Source organism: Gadus morhua, chromosome 5 (genome assembly GCF_902167405.1).
Source record: "Gadus morhua chromosome 5, gadMor3.0, whole genome shotgun sequence".
NCBI lineage: Eukaryota > Metazoa > Chordata > Actinopteri > Gadiformes > Gadidae > Gadus > Gadus morhua.
Genome location: NC_044052.1, coordinates 17,280,537 through 17,299,567, shown reverse-complemented (window position 1 = coordinate 17,299,567; position 19,031 = coordinate 17,280,537). Strand labels below are relative to the sequence as shown.

General features: G+C 43.0%; 1 protein-coding gene across 2 annotated transcripts in view; it reads left to right on the top strand.

The window, feature by feature from the left end:
- LOC115544191 (brain-enriched guanylate kinase-associated protein-like) overlaps nt 1-18,073 on the top strand; it is a 23,063-nt gene extending 4,990 nt beyond the window's left edge. The window contains exons 2-7 of one of the 2 annotated variants that reach the window (XM_030357032.1): nt 626-860; nt 4,059-4,220; nt 5,039-5,105; nt 10,114-10,221; nt 10,589-10,672; nt 12,854-18,073. In XM_030357032.1, the coding sequence (XP_030212892.1) occupies nt 790-860; nt 4,059-4,220; nt 5,039-5,105; nt 10,114-10,221; nt 10,589-10,672; nt 12,854-14,458 (2,097 nt within the window). In that variant the 5' untranslated portion in view covers nt 626-789 and the 3' untranslated portion in view covers nt 14,459-18,073. The remainder of the gene's footprint in view (nt 1-625; nt 861-4,058; nt 4,221-5,038; nt 5,106-10,113; nt 10,222-10,588; nt 10,673-12,853) is intronic. The other variant, XM_030357034.1, reaches the window with a different exon arrangement.
- The last annotated feature ends 958 nt before the right edge of the window (nt 18,074-19,031 follow it).

The window sequence follows — 19,031 nt, the reverse complement described above, 5'->3', positions numbered from 1 at the left end:
CTCCATTGGGCCCAGTTAGATCATGCAGATACAGTGAAACTGTTAAACACACTGAATGTGAGTGTGGGTGTGTCTATGTTTGTGTGTTTGTGTCCAGGAAATTCAGCAGCTCTCTCAAAGTTTCTCTTCAATGTTGCTATAGTTGTTGTCTTTATTGTTTTCCGTTGTGCCATTGTTGAGCAAGAGATGTGGATAAAATGAAGTAGTGTTGTCATTACAGACGCACACAACACTCGTTCACACTTTGCTGTTGAACTACTGTCTCTCTCCCTCCGTCTCTTTATTTGTCCCAATGCTGAACTTGAAATAGGCCATGGTTTGGGGGCTGGTAGAGAAGATCATGTTCTTTCTATGGCCTTCATCTAAACGTGGATACCGGTTGTTGAAGCGACTATTAATACTACTACTACTAATTGATCTGTATAGAGTTGATATTACCTGTACACATTTATTAGCCAGCTCATTCATGGAACAATGAAAACATTGAAACAGTCAATTCATTGTTGTTTTATTTTTACCAAATTGACTCTTGAGTGTGATAGATTGAAGGCCACAGAGCAAAATGTGTCGTTTCTAAACGTAAGGACTTCAAAGCTGTGTTGTTTTCCCTGCTCTTTTTCGCCAGGCTTATCACAGATAGACAGCTCCCATCAGCGTCCCCAGGCACGCCTTAGAGCTTTCAGTGTCGCTTCGTGGCTAGAGTTCAAACGTGGCTCGAAACAGCGTTCTCCCCACCAGGTGGCAACGGTGGCCAAGGCAACGGCTGTCAAACACGGCAGAGGCAAAAATATGAAAAAGATATACATTGGTAAAACAGCGCTCAAAAGTCAGAGAAATGGATGCAAACATCAGAAGAGAAGGTGAGTTGAAGAGGAGTTTGTCGTCACCCTTCACCATTGCACGTCGTCTGTGTTTCTCCCCAATGGGGGCATCCATTTCATCTTGTAGCGACGGGGAAATTCGATTTTTGCAGAGATTGGTCAACGCCATATAGCCTACCAGGCATCATTAATACGTTTTGTGGCTTCCATCACGTTAGATTTTTCAAAAAAAGCTTTAACATGGCTTCAAATCTACTTTGCACTCAAGTAGAGGTTTGGCATTGCAACACTTTGCTGCTTATTTTTAAGTCTCATTTCTTACATATTTGGCTGCCAACAAGACATCCAGGAAAATCAATGGCTCCTTCCTAGGGCCTAATTAAACTGGCAGCACAAATGCATTGAGCGTTGTTCTCTTGTGCACGTGGTCGTCTAGCCATGCCATTTTAAGTAGGCTATATCTTGCTAGTATGGCATCATTCATTCATATATTTGTATGTTTTTCACATTTGTTCAATTTCTCCTTAAATCTTGATACCAATTAATCAATCATTCACTGACAATAAAAAATAAAAGATATTTGGTTTGGCTGTCGAAGGCCTGTCATGATCCCATTCAATCATTGTCTGTCCGTCTACCTTGCCACACAAGTTGAGCCGGACTGGAGTCTTCCACGGCTAGGCATATTGCAAAAGCTAACAAGCTTTTCACATGTTTAGTGAAGAGTGGGTTTGGGCAGAGGCCAATATTTTTTTTTCGGTTGGATCATTTCATGTGAATCATTTTGAGATTTGACCGTTTTATTGCATTCCAAAGTTGCTAAGGATCGAATATTAAGGAATGTCGGCCATAGACTAGTGAGAGGCTGCTGCCGTTCACAGGCAATGGCAGCCCCGATGTTGATTGTATCCACTTTGTTTTGTGTTGGACATTAATTTCATCACAAATGTTATCTTTGCCACATTACCCATTTTTCTTTTCCAAGGACATGGTCCAATAAATCTCATCCCTGTCAACTTAAGTTTTGTTTTTGTGCACTCAGTTTCTCAATGATGGTGATGGGCTATGGGCCAATGTCATTTAGTGATGTGCATGCTGCTGCCTGCCGTTTTGGCAGCATCCAAACAATGGCACCTCTCTGAGGGCCAAGTATGGCCAAATGCCCTGCGATTGCTCATGCATTCAGGTTTCGCTGACAATCTCAAGCCTCCTATTACCTCATCTTCTCACTGACATCCTGTCAATATGTCATTCCACACTCACGCTCATCTGCACTCATCGCATGCATAACCATGCATGAAGCAATGTTCTTTGGTAAAGAAAAAAATAATAAAAGAAGAGAAAGAAAGCATAATGATACATTCTGTGCATCTAAAACACACACAGGGACATGCAGTCACATTCACACACAGGGCCCTATTTTAACGGTCTGAAACGCAAGTGAGAAGCGCCAAGCGCAAGTAGCTTTGTTGGCGGTTCTATGGCGATGTTGCTATTTTAGCGGCGCATGAATGACTCTTGCGCACCGCGCAAATCTAAAAAGCGTTGGTCTGAAGTTGCCGGATTACCCGTCGGTGTGGTTTGGGCGTAACGTGCAATAAACCAATGAGAGTGCCATCTCCCATCCCTTTTAAGAGCCATGAGCGCATTTTAATCTTACGAGTTGATATTTTGACAGCGCGTTTGCAGTCTCCGATGAGACAGATGCATGACCACATGAATTTTAAACTTCAAATGGCTCAGTTTATGGCCAAATAATATGGCCTAATTCACACAAGGAATAGCGTTCTCTTCCACAACTTCAGAAACGCGAGTCCTCAAATAAATTTCGGCAAAGAAAACTTAACACACATATGATATGCAGAAACTGTGGACAACGCGCCACTGACTTTAAACCAGGTATTTCCTGGTTTTTGGCCCAATTGTTTTCTGAAACTGCAAAATAGCACCAGGGAACGTTTGCGCCAGAACACGCCTCCTCCTTTCGCCGAACCACCCCTTGGGGCGCAAGAACATTCCCTAATTTACAGGCGAGTGGCGGTGGTGGGAAAAGAACGCTCTGCGCCAGTTGCAAACTAGCAACGACACATTCGTCAGTGTAGAAGGTAAATTGCGCCGGATGCAAGATAGGGCCCAAAGCATGTCACATACACAGTTTGATCTGTTATTTGCACGCTTGCCATTGCAGGAGTGAAGGCAGGCGCAAACAAGATGTCAAAGTTTAAAGAATGTCCATTATAATGTCCACCATAATGAATAGCCCTGCCTGTGTCTGAGGAGACTGCACCAATAGGGATCCCACTGTTTCGGTTTGTGGTGGTGGTAATGAATCCCACCGGCCATGGGAGTTCCTGTCCCAGGTCTGGAGACTCTCTTGTCAATGGGAAATCATTAGTATTCCTTGTTCATCTATCTTATCCTCCACATTGGACTGTCAGCCTGCATTTCCTAAGCCTGCAGCAATGAGACCTTATGCTCACTAAACAGAGCTACAAGCAGCCTTGTGCACCCCGCAGATGCATTGCACACGCACTTTCTTGCACATGCGCTCGCACATACATGCGTACGCACAAACACACACACACACACACACACACACACACACGTGCACGCACGCACGCACACACACAAACACTCGCATACCAAAAATACAGGCACCCACACAGACACATGAGAACACACACAGATGCAGGTACACTGACACACATGCAAAGACACACACATAAAAACAAACACATGCCGTTGCACACATACACAAACCTAGTTCATACACACTGCCACTCACACACATGCACAAAACACATCCATGAATCCCCATGGCCAAACTATTTCTAAATCTCCCTTTCATATTTCTATTTCCTGCTTCTTTTTTCCTCTCTATCTCACTGTTACCCACTTTTAATCTACCTTCCTTTGCTCTCCTCTCAGATTTGCCCCATTCTGATTAATACAATGAGAACTCTCAAACTTTCACTTTCTTAATTTCTCGTCCACTCTCTCCTTTTCAAAAAGGATTTTCCTCGCTCTCTGTTATTAATGCTCGTCTTTCTCTCTTATAAATGCTGGTCTCTCTCTCTCTCTCTCTCTGTCTTACATACTGGTCTTCGTCTCTCTGTTATTAACGCTGGTCTATACCTCTCTCATCATCTCTCTCTCACTTTGCTATTAATTGTGGTCTCACTTTCTCTCTGTTCTCCAATAATGGTCTCTCTCTCCCATGGTCTGCTCCATGTCAAGCTCTGTCCACGACCACAAGGAAGACCTGCGGAAGCGACTGTCCTTCACCACACACAAGTTAGAGATGGTGGAGATGGAGTTTGATTCCACCCGCCAGTACCTGGAGACGGAGCTGCGCCGGGCGCAAGAGGAGCTGGACAAGTTCACCGATAAATTAAGGAGGTGTGTGTGTGTGTGGGTGTGGGCGTTTGTGAGCTTAATTTTGGGTGTGAGTGTGTCAGCTTTACATTCCCAAAGTGTGTCCATGTTGGATTTCCTGCATTTACATGTAACAGAGCGACAGAAATGGCTTAATTTTAACAACAGCGAATCCAGCTTCGTAAAGGTTCTTTATTTTACAGTCTTCATTACATTCAGAGCATGATTGATACTCCCCATTACCAACATATCTTCCCCGGGCTGGGCGGCCTGAGGAGGCAGATAAAGCTAAGAGCCAGTTGCTCAGAAGGCCTGTAAAGCATGTAATAACTTAACAAATGAGAGAAAGGGAAGGAAAAAGGGAGCGAAGAAAGGAGTGCAGCAACAGCTCTTTCCATTCATTTCCAGATAGACCCCAGCTAACTGGGAGTGTAACAGGGTGCAAGGCTTAGATAAGACGAGCGAAGGGGGGAATTAATGGTTAGGGGGCCTTAAAGAGAAGACAAATGGAACATTAAACACCGGTAGTAATAACCGCTTAAATACATATGGAGACAATGTCGAGCTCTCTATTATATCTGTACTAGTAGATTTTTCCTATCTATGTACCTAATTATTTATACACGTATCTATCTATCTATCTATCTATCTATCTATCTATCTATCTATCTATCTATCTATCTATATATATATATATATATATATATATATATATATATATATATTGATAGATAGATACATTTATCTATTTATATTTCTCTCTTTCTCTATCTAGCGGCATTTATTGAAATGATTCATCATTTAATGTTTCTGTGTGTCTGTTGTTGCTTTCTACTTCTCAGGATCCAGAGCAGCTATGCAACTCTTCAGAGAATCAATCAAGATTTGGAGGACAAGATGCACAGGACGGTAAGAAAAGGGCTAGGGGGCTCACTAGGGTGATCATTCAAATATGGAAGTGGTATTTTCAACCTCCCTTCACACGATAGCACTCACCGCATTTTCTGCAGGCAATACATTTTCTAGTTGTACATTATTGTTACACGGATATTTCATGAGTTTATGAAAACATTTGCTGCATGCCCATAGAGACAAACACAAACACAAACACACACACACACACACACACACACACACACACACACACACACACACATGCACACACACACACACACACACACAAACACACACACACAAATCAAACAGCGTCCTGATGAGGGGTTGGATTCCTGCAGAGATTGCTGCTGGAGAAAGGAAGTGTAATTGCTGTCGAAACAGTTTAGAGTATAGAGCATGAGAAACCAATTTGAGAGACAAAACGTTGATAATAAATAAACATGATGAGAAATGCTACTCTCAAAACGCATTTATTAACAAATTATTGTCAACAGAGGTTGTGAAATGTCCTATTTATTCTCCAAATGTTACCTCCTTTTTAATTCTTCCCACTTTCTCTCGGTCTGTAACTCTTCACACATCACCCAGCCCTCTAGCTCTCTCTCCCTCAGGAATCAAACTAAATCTCGGCCGATCGATTCCAACGTGCCTGTCGGTGTGCTGACCGCCTCTCCCCCCCCTCTCTCTCCAAGCAATTACACGATCAAAGACACCGCGTGCAATCAATGTCCAAAGTGATTGGTCTCACCTGCCACACCACCTCGTTAAGAAACTATTACTGGGAGAAGGCCGTTTTGTCTATTCCCATCCACCCTCGCCACCGATTATAAAATGCTCACGTACTCTTTTCTGCATTCTATGAGGGACCTCCGGTCCCCTAGCCAATATGAGCTATCCATGAAGCCAGAGCTATGCATATCATAAAGGATCGACCCTGATGGATCTGGATTGAACTGGATCAGAGTCTCGTTAAATGTTGATGTGTGAGGGCTCGTCGACTGTGCGCCTCGCTGCTGATGTGTGATGACTGTGAAATGACGATTACCATGTGGGAAATGATTAGTAAGAGAAGATGCTGGCGGGTTTTTCGGAATTTCTATGGAGATTGTTTTATGTAGATTTCTGTACACAAAATTGAGATTTGATCCATCTAATAATTTGAAGGTTTATCTAAAAGTACTATTTTACATTCTCCCTTGTAGCCAAGTCGCACACATATGCAGACACACATATCAAACTCACAAACACACACACACACACACACACACACACACACACACACACACACACACACACACACACACACACACACACACACACACACACACACACACACACACACACACACACACACACAGTAATCTAGTTGTCATGTTAAAATATTGGAATGAATGTTCATCTTTTCAAGGAAGTCCTCTGTCTAGAAGAACACTATAGAGTAGTGTATTCAGAGTGTACTGTATAGAATTCCATTAGTAGAGGCCACGAAGGAAACTCATTTCCATTGTCTTTGATATCCTCATGCAGTGGCATTTTAAATGGGCTACTTTTGTAGAAGACGGGTTAGGCAAGCAGTGAGACAAAGGAGCCCACCATCAAACACACATAATTAAAAAGTTCAAGTTTTAACTGGCAAGGTCAGTGGAATGACTACAGCGATGTCAAAGTTGTCATTTATTATATAAGGACATTACCGAGTCAGAAGTAACACTTTATATACAGATTTACTCATACCTCCGCATATCCATGTCTGGAACCACATGTTTGAATCAAACAGATAATGCCTTTATAATTTTTATTTTTGTAAGCTTTTAGTAAGTAGGCTATATTTCCATTCCGACCAGTATTTAAAGATTTTTAAAGTATTTAAACAGCTTGAAGTCCAAGTTCTGTACATGAAAATATGGCACATAACTATACATAGCTTCTGGACCAAAATAAATTGCTGTCCGTGGTTCTGAAAGGTTCCGAAACAATGTCAGGAAACCTCAGAAAAGTCACATGTAAAATGTATGTATTTATCTGTTAGAGATTATAACGACATGCTTTTGTGGAAGGGATATGTGTGATATGGGTCGTTCTTAGTGATATTTATAACCTATTCCGTTGCTAAGGTTGGATATCACGTTGCCTAATGCAAACAAGACAATGCAGGCATAAATTAATCCGAACATTTAAATAATTGACAATGAATAATACATTATGGTAGGAATAGTACAAGCGGGTTAGATAGAGGGTCCTATTGGCACTGCCTAGTGTCGTGGGACTCAGAGGGGGTGGAAGGCTGTGTGATATTCTGCCCCTGAATCCTCCATGCTTAAGATGAGCGGAGGATAAAAGCTTTGCATGTTAATTTTTATTTTCGCCGCTTCTCTTCGCTAATGCGTTTCGCAGCAGCATCTGATAACAGTCGTGCTAGTATCAGCCGTGGGACCGAACAACGTATGGGATTGTCGAGGATCAGCATATGAGTCATGTTCCGGTCACTGCGGCGTAATTAAAACATTATCTCGTTCTCGCGCCCACTCTCAAAAATGACAGCACCCGATCATGTTCACTATCAAGATCTGCCCTGTGTCTAGCTTTTACCGGCCGGATATGAGTCTTATCAATTTGGAAACTAATTATGTAGCTCCATATGAGATTTCTCTTTCAGATTTGAAGGTTATAGTCTGTCAGATTAATCAGGTTAGGTATGTCAACAGGTCAGCTGTTCAGGTCACACCAACCATTGCAACATAGACTCCACTAAAGCATTGTTTCTCCCCTAAGCTTTAATGATGAAATGTATCAGGGACTGGGTATGACAAAGGCCAAAACAAAGTAGGCCTATTGGGAATCTTTGTTGCTAAGAATCCATTATTTAATCAGAAAGTTGCCAAAATGGCTAATCATGATGGAGAGAATAATAATAAACTAACAATAATAGAGAATAATTAACTCAATCAAAAAGAATGTGTGTGTGTTGGGCAACTATACAAATGAAATGGATTAAAAGCTAATGATGGCTGAAATAGAAGAATGGCTTGGTTTTAGTAGCAGGTATTCTATTAGATATTACATATCTATGATATTATTAGACTGCAGAAAAATAAAATCCCCAACTCCTAAAAGAAACCATTGTGTCTTCCAGTGTGCCAGGACTAATCAGATCATTGATTTTCTTCCATCAAATAGAATAATACAATAAAATAAGATAATAAATAACACTACTGAACCGTGAATGTTGTGAGCTGAGATTGAGTTGCTCATTAGACACCTGTGGTGGAAATAAAGCAATACTTATGCAAGATACTGAGATAATATACTAACATAATGAGATTTTGACTTACCTACTTACGATAAAAGGGCAAGTGTTTTTATTAGTACTTTCTAGAAGTGTACCAAATGCATCATATAATACCCCGGAAAATCACGATGTTCTACATTTATCAGGACCTGCAGATAAGTCATAACATTAGCTGAAAGTGTAAAATATCATCTGGTAATTGGTTAGGTAATCATTCAAATTATTAATGTTGCCACATTCCATTTATATTTCACGCATATATCTGTGTAATGCAATTTCCTAAGAATGTTTATTGTAAACACACTAAACCTGGTTACTCATGAATCAACCACAGCAGTGAATTAAGCACACCTTATAACGTCGGCATTAACAACTTTCAGCTTTTTGCAAAGAGAAAGGCAAAGTAAGACAAAGGAAGGAAACTCAACAGCCAACTAATGAGACCCCACCAAAATTGGATTTGAATATCAACGAAAGGCCCATCACTTTGGCTGACATTGATTGCCACCTATTAGATTAGCTCTCGCCGCTGCCTGCGTTTCACAATAATCACAGCCATTTAGAGATTAGAGCGTAAAGAGGGGACATGATGCACAATGCAATGTGCTCTTCAGCAGGAATATCGTAGAAAAGATGCTGACGATGACTTTTGAGTGGGTTTGAGTCTAAAAATATCAGATTTTCCCGGACAATAGACAAATTATTATAAAACATATATTATAAATGTATATATGTGGTGTGTGCATGGTCGTTTAAGAAAAGATGGGATGAGAGACGCACACACACTGGTATAGATTGCAAAGAACCAGGGCTGGTAATGCGAATACACTGTCAGGTTCAATTTTTTTCTTTCCATGATCACCTTAAACAAAACGATTGTCTCCATCCGTCTTTTTTAGTCACCCAAACACACACTTTGCCTCTAATTCCTATTCCCCTGCCCTCTGTATGAGTAAATGATTCAATAGAGCCCTGGCGAGTGTAATCTTCTTTTAATTAAGACCTGCTGCTGGCAGCGGCCTCGTACTGATGGTGACATAATACCCCCTTCCTCTCCTCCCCGCCAACTCCTCTCCATCATCGCTCTACGCTTCGTGCCGCCTCCATCCAGCTCCTCCCCACCCTTTTCTCATCAGTTATTCCCCCGGTCGGCTTAGCTCAGGAGGTAGAGCAGTCGCCTTGTAACTGAAAGGTTGCTAGTTCGATCCCCAGCTCCTCCTAGCTGAGTGTCGATGTGTCCCTGAGCAAGAAACTTAACCCGAACTGCTCCTGACGAACTGGCCGTCGCCTTGCATGGTTGACTCTGCCGTCGGTGTGTCAATGTGTGTATTAACCGATGTAAGTCGCTTTGGATAAAAGCGTCTGCTAAATCCCCTAATTGTAAATGTAACTATTCTACCCATTTCTAAATCTCCTCCCATCCTCCCCCCCCCCCACCCCCATGGATCACCTCTAGCCCACTGTTGTTGTCTTTTTATGCTGTTTTGTTCCTATACTCAATGTCTGATTCACATTTAGAATGAATTTAGAAATTTGAATTTAGTTATTATAAATATTACTTATCTTATTATATTTAATTCAGCAATTTATTTTATACTTACTGCACCGCGGGTCAGGGACAAACAAAATTTCAGTTCTTCTCTTTGTCTTGTACATTCTTTGTAATTGACAATAAACCTGACTTTGACTTTGACACTGATATGATCCTCATTCGCTGTGCTTCATGTGAAGACCCAGCACCACGAGGAGGAGAACAGGGTGCTGAGTCGCGAGGTCCTCGTCCTGAACAACCACCTCATGGAGGCCAAGATCACTCTGGAGAAGCTCCGAAAGGACAACGTGAGTCACTCGTGCAACAAGTACAAGCTGTTTTGAAAGTCTGCCGCTTCTGACATCACAAGTGGGCGTGTCCACCTAGATGTGTGACGCATACATTTGTAACGTTGGCTACAGTCCCCTGGGTAGGCTGGCAGACTGATCCATCCAGCGCACATCTAGGTGGACACGCCCACTTGTGATGTCAGAAGAGGCCGATTTTCAAAACGTCTTGTAACGGCTAATCACACTCACACCTGGTGGTCATAATATGTCACCTTTAGGGTTGAAATTGACTTTGTGACATTACGTAGCCTCCATGGGTCTCTGCGCTGCTGCTGCTTGCATTTCTGGTTCTTCGTAACAACGTGTACCTACCTCTGCCTCTCAGGACTTGTACAGAAAGGACTGCAACCTGGCGGCTCAGCTGCTGCAGTGCTCCACGTCCCACCACAGAGCTCACAAGATGTCTGAGGTAGGACCTTAACAAATCCTTAATCTATTACACACATAGACCCCCAACATGATGGCGGAGATAGTCGCTCACAAGTCATTCATCAATAACATACGACACATAGACCTCACAAGGATGTGTGTGGGAGGTCCTCACGCATCCACAATCAATGGCACACATAGACCCGCAAACTATGTGGGAGAGAGAAGCTCACAAGTCATCAATCGGTAACATACGACACACAGACCCCATTGGGAATCTTTGTTTGCTAAGAACCCATTATTTATTCACAAAGTTGCCAAAAATGGCTTATCATGATGGAGAGCAAAGACTAACAATAATAGAGAATAATAAACTAACTCAAAAATAATGTGTGTGTTGCTGGGCAACTATACAAATTAAATGGATTAAAAGCTACTAACTATTTTTGCTGCAACAGAAGAATGGCTTGGATTTAGTGGCAGCTTATTTTATCTTACATTTCTTTGATCTTATTAGACTTACATTATTAGAAGAAAAACTCCCCTGACAGAGTCAACACTTAAAGAAACCACTGTGTCTTCCAGTGTGCCAGGACCAATCTGATCTTTTATTTTCTTCCAGCAAATATCATGATATAATAAACTAAGATAATACATAACACTACTGAACCATGAACGCAGTGAGCCGAGATTGAGTTGCTTATTAGACACCTGTGGTGGAAATAAAGCAAAGCTTATGCAAGATACTGAGATAATATACTAACATAATGAGATTTAATCAAACTGTAAAACGATCGATTTAGACTTTGCTACTTACGATAAAAAGGGCACGTGTTTTTATTAGAGATAGAAGCTGACAAGTCATGGATCGATAACATACGACACACAGACCCCAGAAGGATGTCTGTAGTAGGTCCTCACAAGTAATTGATCAATAGCATACAACACAATATACCCCAAAAAAATATCGGAGGTGGGTTCTCACAAGTCATCAGCCAATAAATAAATTGATGTCTGAGGTTTGTCCTTACAAGTGAGTCACTGTCATGACTCAAATTGAAAAAAAGTATATAATAACTAAAAATGGGGTAATTCATTCATTCATACTCATCCATAAACAAAGGGATTATCACATGGATTGTGGCTGCAGTCTGTGTAAACTTTAATTAAGATTCATTTTGGATAACAGTAAGGTACTGAGCTACCTAATAAGGACCACAGTTAGCCCAGCACGTTAGCCCTGTAGCCTTACCTACTTTTAAATTCAGAGAGAGAACCTCTCCGGGAGAGAGGACGGGTGCTAAAAATAGATCAGACTTCAAACATGCTGGTGATGTTATTCGGTGGTGCGCCTCCAATTCATAACACAGCCAAGTCTGTATTTTATCTTCCCCTTTCAATTCCCTGCTGGAGACCCTCTGGGAGCGGTGGTTTAATGTGAGTCTAAATCCCGGTGGGCACCATGTGTATTTGATGGTGGTGTACAGGTAGAGAACGATGCAGTTAGAGAGATGAAGAGGAAAGGTGTGTAGAGTAAAGACAAGTGAAAGACAAATGAAGGCATACTGGTCACAGAAAAAAATAAAGCAGGTTGGAGGATTAAATTATTAGGGGAAAAGATCATGTAGAATAATATATAATATAAATAAATAAATAGGATTTTCCTTCCGGACCCTCTACTGCCATTAATAGACAAGGATATCAAGTATTTCATTGACAGGTCTTTCTTTCAGACATTTTTGTCTAGAGATGGCGTAAAATGAGGAACTGCTTTCTTTCCATCAACCTGAAGCAATCTGCTACTAAAATGCAAGACAGGACAGAAGAAAAAGGAGTTACAGGAAATATAATTATTGTTTGCTGTAAATGACAAGTTCATTGCTGGCTAGTAAAAGACCCTCAAGGTCACGGGCTGAAAAAGGATTTCTAAACGACAACGGATGACATCGGAACAGCAGCACGAACATTGCAACCAGAGCAGAAGACGGCAGAGTGAAACGGCTGATGCCGAAGAGATACAAACAAAGGGGTTTTACTGACAAAAATCTGGAAATAATTCCAACCCGGCAACTCCATTCTTGTTCCACCTCTGGCAATTTCCGCCTGTATTCTCTGATTGACACAAAGCCATTCTTCCAACTGTTAAAAACGGTTGAAAATGTCTTGATAAAATCTTCTTGTCCCCTCTTTGTGTGTCTTTTCCTACTTCCTTTCCCATCAGCTGCCCTTGGAATTCCAAGAACGCATCGGTTCCCACTTTGAGGAGCTGGGCCGTGGTGGGGGAGTGCCTGCCGGCATGTGTCAGTCTCCGTATTCCGACTCCGTCCCCACCTCGGTGATCGCGAAAATCCTGGAAAAGCCCGAACCGGGAAGCAGCTGCCCGGCGACTCGCTCCCCCAGCCCCCAAATTCCGGACGGCGACTTCCACTCGGGAACGGGCAGCACCGCCCGCCTCGACCGTCGCCTCTCGTACAAGACCTCGGACCTGTACTGCAGCGACACGGCCCTGTACTGCCCCGAGCGCTGGCAGGACGCCGAGAGACGCCAGAGCGTGGACCTCAACGGCACCCGGTTGTTCCAGCTCCACGCCCAGACCTCGGCCGACAGCAACCCCGACGAAGAGGCCTTCCACTCGGGCAGCTTCTCCCCGGAGGAGACCCCGTCCCCGGCCTTCCGTCCCCGCGACAAGTTCGGCACGGGCTCCCTGCCCGCCTCCAGCTCCTACTCCAGCTTCAGCCTCGCGTCGGACGACAAGGGAGCCGTCGTCGGGGTGGAAGGGGGCTGCGGGCGCGCGGGCAGCGGCACGCTGTCCGCCTCCCACCAGGTCCTCTACGTGGACTGGCGGGACGGCGGCGGCGGCGGGGAGTACGAGCACGTGAAGGGCCTGTCCTCCCACAAGAAGGACTCCGCTAGCTTTCACAAGTCCCAGAGCATCCAGCACATGGCGCCGCCGAGGAGCCCGCGGCAGGGCGTCTCCCCGGCGTACACGCGGACGGCGTCCTGCTTCAGCGAGCCGTACCACTCCAGCAGCCCACGGCTGACCTCCTCCCACAGCATGGGGTCCGCCTTGGCGTTGGCTCACGCCTGCGGCGGCGGCGGCGGCGGAGGTCGTGGAGGCGGGGTAGATCGCGCGGCCGACGTTCACGTCTTGGAGGACGAGCTGAGCAGCCGCTGGCGGCAGATGAGCGTGGACGACGTGAACACCTTCTCGTCCTCCTATCACAACCTCACGGGGCGCGCCTCCCCGTACAGCTTCTCCGAGCGCCACTTCGCCGTGGGCCCGTCCGGTAAGTCCAAAGCGGGGCCGCTCTACAGCAGCTTCCGGGAAGGGGACGACGTCTTCCACAGCCTCCTGCTGGACCAGTGCTTCGACGAGGGCTCCCCGTCGCCCGGCCGAGGCGCAGCCAGCAGGTCGAAGCGGCCGCTCTCGGAGCACCGCAAGCAGGAGAAGAGCTCCGTGCTAAGGACACAGGAGAGCCAGGACTCCGAGTGCAGCCTCTTCCTGAGCTCAGGGAGCGCCAAAGAGAAGGAGAACGGCGGGAGAGCGGGAGCGGCAGCCGTCGGCAAAAGCAGGGATTACGTCAACCTGAGTGCGCACAGCTCGCCCGAGTCCCTGCGTCTGAGCTCCCTGGAGGCGTCGAGCCTCCAACACTTCCCCTGCCCCAGGCCCAGCTCCCGGCCCCGGCCCAGCTCCAGCTCGGCCCTCAGCATCGGCCCCAAGCTCCCAAAGAAAACCTCTCCCAGGTACCAGAAGTTTGGTAGCACGGGACTGATGAGGAAGGACAGTCTCACCAAGGCACAGCTGTATGGTACATTGCTGAATTAAGTCGGAGGGAAAGACCCCGAGACCCCGACCACCAAAAAAAAAGGTCCCTGTTTTCTGCATGACATTGATTATGATCCGTAGTGTGCTGTATTGTATGTTTCCCTGTGGGAAAGACACAACGCTGTGAGGAAATGTGTGGTAAGAAGTCGATCTATGTTTCTCAAGCCAAGGCACGTTTAATTCAGTGTGTGTGTGTGTGTGTGTGTGTGTGTGTGTGTGTGTGTGTGTGTGTGTGTGTGTGTGTGTGTGTGTGTGTGTGTGTGTGTGTTGCAACAGAAGTGTTATTTTTTAAATGGAGATATTTATGTTATGATAGTGTAAGGTATCAAAAAGACCAGCCTGTTCTATGTTCTTTGTATTGCGATGATTTTGACTTTGTACTCCAGTCAAGTGTAACTGGAAGCAAAGAAATACACATTGTGCGAAAGAAGGACAGCAATGATGGGAATTATAGATCCAAAAATACAGTATGCTATCGTTTTCTTCCTTTTCTGGGTTTTGTCAGTTAAACCTGCAACAGTAACTGTATTACTACTCTGATATATACAATAGAGATAAGGGCGATGTATAATTGCAAGCAGGTTCCTTTGCTGCCTCCCTCACTAAGAGCTAATTAACACGATGTTTGGAGAAAGGGGGATTTTATCTATTATGCATAGAGTACCCTGCAGACTTGAATTTCCATTCCTTAGTTTTTCCTCAAACTAAATGCATGCTGCGTAATGCATATATGAATAAACTGGAGAAAGTATATTTCTCGCAAAGATGTTTCACAAGGGACCATGAACATAACGGGTAGGTAGAATTTGTGACCGCTGATTAGCATAGAACAACTTCCACAATGATTAATCAAAAATAATATTTTTTTTCTTTTCATAGAATCAGTGAACTACTGAGAGATTACATAAAGAGCCAAGGGTTGAAGACTTCTTTCATCTGTCAATTTAAACATAAGTTACATTACACTTTGCATTTATTTTCACTGCAATCTACTGTACTTTTGATTCTCTTGGTGAGTACATATGTTTTGAAGAGTTAATTTGATTGATTGGTCCTGATCTTAATCGTTGGATGATTTTAAACCGTTATTATGGTGGCAAAGGTTTGTAACACGTTTGCTCCTCGTGGATATTCTGTTTAAAATCAACTTTTACACTCTTGCATTTGTGTCACAATGTAATCAATATATTGTGCTTATTGATCAGATAGGCACAGTGTTTATTGATCAAAGAAATTGACATTGGTAGAACATTTTTCACACCACTGAAAAAGAAGCTGGCTTCTCATTTTCAGCTAAGAGAAGGGGAGGACAATTTGTAAAGTCTAAGAGTAAATGGAAGGCCATTCACTAATCAGACTATCTGTCTTATACCGTAGTATTCTTTCATACCATAATGACAAAAATTCATGTCGGACTCCTTTTCTACACACAAAAATCAGTACAGAGCATGAAACCTATGTCTGTATTTTACGAAATACTGTAATAGTTAACTTTATACCAGTAAACTCTGCCTTATTGCGGTTTAGTGAATGGAATGTTTATCCACTCACACAAGGGTGTACATGCTGTATAGACAAAAGTGTCTGTCTGTGTGTTAGTAAGATGTATGTTAAGTGCTGTTACTTCTTTTTTTCTTGTCTTAGGATTTTATCACAAACCAAATATTCAACCTGATATAAACTGTATAACGTTGGCACTAGCTAGCCACCAGGCTGTGACAACAGAAAAACAAATCTGTTTCATTAGACATTGAAGTGGGCAACGAAGAAGCAATTGAGAAGATTGTTGAGAAGATTGTTGAGAAGCAATCTGTCAATACTCAAATTTAATCACATTAGTGTGAGCACAAGGTCACAACTTGGATATGAGTAGGGGCGATTTGATGAAAAAGCATGCGAATCCTTACTCCTTTTTAATATCATGGAATCGAATTCATTACCAGACTGTGATGAATAGCCTAGCAAACTGACTCCTGCCCTGTCCTACGATCAATGCTCAAAACCTGTCCTGCTGAATGAATAAAACACTCTTCTTTCTCACGAGGTGGCCTACTGGTCTCTCCCTCCTGTTAGGTGAACGTAGCGCTAGCACAAGTGTTTCGGTTTGGACCGTCTTGAGATAGCCTGGAGTATCTGCTGCTGTTGTTGCTGTTGCTGCTGTTGTTGTTGCTGCTAGAGCACAGCAGGGGATGGCATTGGGGCATTGCTTCTACTTTAAGTATAGTGTTATAGCTTAGTCACTGCACAGAGGTATAGCTCTGACTGTAGGTCCTAGGAGATTGTGGATATGGGAATTGGAATATAAAGTAGCAACACTTTTCCCCCCTACATTTTCTTTTGGTTAATATTTCATGCTTCTACTTTTCGTATTGAAATCCCTTTCACTGGAAAGAGTAAAGTGGAACAGAATCAAAATAGGTAGCGACGGTCAGCGATCTTTTGCGCTGCCAGTCGTTACTATGGTACGACATCCCAACTGCGTACCCAACATATGGGTGCAACCACCATGGATTAACCATTCCACACACAGTTGAGTTGTTAGCGCTGTAACACCCCACGATTCCTCCAAACGTACAGTACACGGAAATTGAATCATTAGGGAAAATATGACAATATCTAAAAGGACAAAGAAGAGGCTGTGTATCTGCATGGTCCCAGGGTGTGAGTTTAATACCAGGTCACGTGGATGGGACATCAACACCGTACTTTGTTGAAACAAACTCATACCTATGTTTGCTCTACTGCTCACCATGCCAAACATGCCAATGGTTCACTTTGGCAACAATCATATTGAAAGGCGCTCTAAGCGAGGTCATCTTTTTGGCTAACTTGGGTCTTGCATGTCTCCCGTGTCTTTCTCCTGGCAGCCCTCTTTTCGTATATCTTTCCTTCAGTGAAAGATGTATGGAAATATTTATATTTTTTTAGTGTGGGAAGTTTTTCAAGTGTAATACTTCTATCCTGCTATTGATATTTATATATAAGCATGGAATCAAAGCCGCCAGAGTTTGTTTCTGTTACTTTTGGAGGTCGTTTTTTTTTATAAAGAATTGTATCTCTTCATTCAATGCTATGTTTATGAAAGTGATGTGGCCATACTAATTAATTTTTTTTCAATTTTCATGTGCAGGGGATTAAGCATAGCTGGAATTCAAAACTCTAATTTCTAAACAACATTTATAGAATAGTGTCACAGAAAAACTGCTTTATTACTAACAACATACATGTAATATAACATGTTTCGAGAAAGTGAGTATTGACAAACATGGATATGGAAGTATGGTTGTATGTATGGCAAGTATGGCAATATAATTTGTATAGACTTCCATCGTTATAACATTTGACATGACATCTTTTCTGTTTTCTGTAGCGTTTATATTGGTTGTTTTATGTTGTTAGTTCAAGTGACTAAGGTTAAGGAAGTGACTGAGCAAAGCAGAACCGTGTTCGATTCTCTCTTGTTCTACCTCCAAAATGGTTCAACAAGCCACAGGGCCCAGCCATTGTCTATCCTCTGTTCTCTGTCCACAAGCGTGTCAGTCTGATATGCATGAGTATATTAATTTGTTGCTGTATGTTGATTGTTGATTTTACTTAATAAAAAAGTACAAGGCATGAGGCGACACATCTTGGATGTGAAATTTTTTCCTTTCTTATTATAACTTCTTTGTAATGTGTTGCCATATGTTCAATAATATATTTTTACCATAGGTGAGAATCGTGGCAATCCTCTCCACCCGTCATCCTGAGAGACACTAGGTGATAGCCTACGTTTAAAATGGAGAGAACGTGTCACTCCTGCTTTATTTATATTATCCGTAGTCTGAGTCATATCTAGATAACACATGTATATGGCCGGCCCTTCATAATGAAAATGCTGCAGAAAGAAATCACGACAAATCCCGTCAAGAGGGCTGGTGAATTTCCGTGCGTTTCCGAATTGGATAGCAGTTAGGTCAGCCAGTGTGGCGGAAAAGACTTGGATGCCTTCAGCCCATTACTTTAAAAAGCACAACAACACTAACATTGCTCTCTTTGAAATGTTAATTAGGAGGAAACATTCTTGTGATCCCCGAAAACGAAGCGCCGGGACTCAACCGACCCGGATTATGGGATGTCAAAACAATGCAAGCAGAAGATAAAGAAAATGTAGGCGACACACTTAAGAGTATAAAGTTAAGCAATAGACTTTATAATCCACGCCTGAAGCCACTGGCCATGAAAAAACATGTCTAGAATGAAATGATACTGTGGGCGGCTTTCAGTTAAAGTAGATGTTTTAAAGTTAGAATTTTTCCATTTTTTAATTTTAGCAGATGCTTTGAGGAAACTTATAGTCCATTATTTTGGGATACATGTTATTAAGGAGGAGGCCAATGCGAGCAGGGTGATAGTCGCCCACAAGTTTTGGAGTTTATAAGAAAAAAAATTAGATATTTGGTGGTCCGTTGAAGCTTTTTTATCTTTTTATGGGGCCGTGTCACGCTATCTAACCTGCACCCCTATCTGAATCGCATAGTATGACGTGCTAGAGACGTGCCTTTGACCCGCAGTAATGTCAAAAGGGACGCTG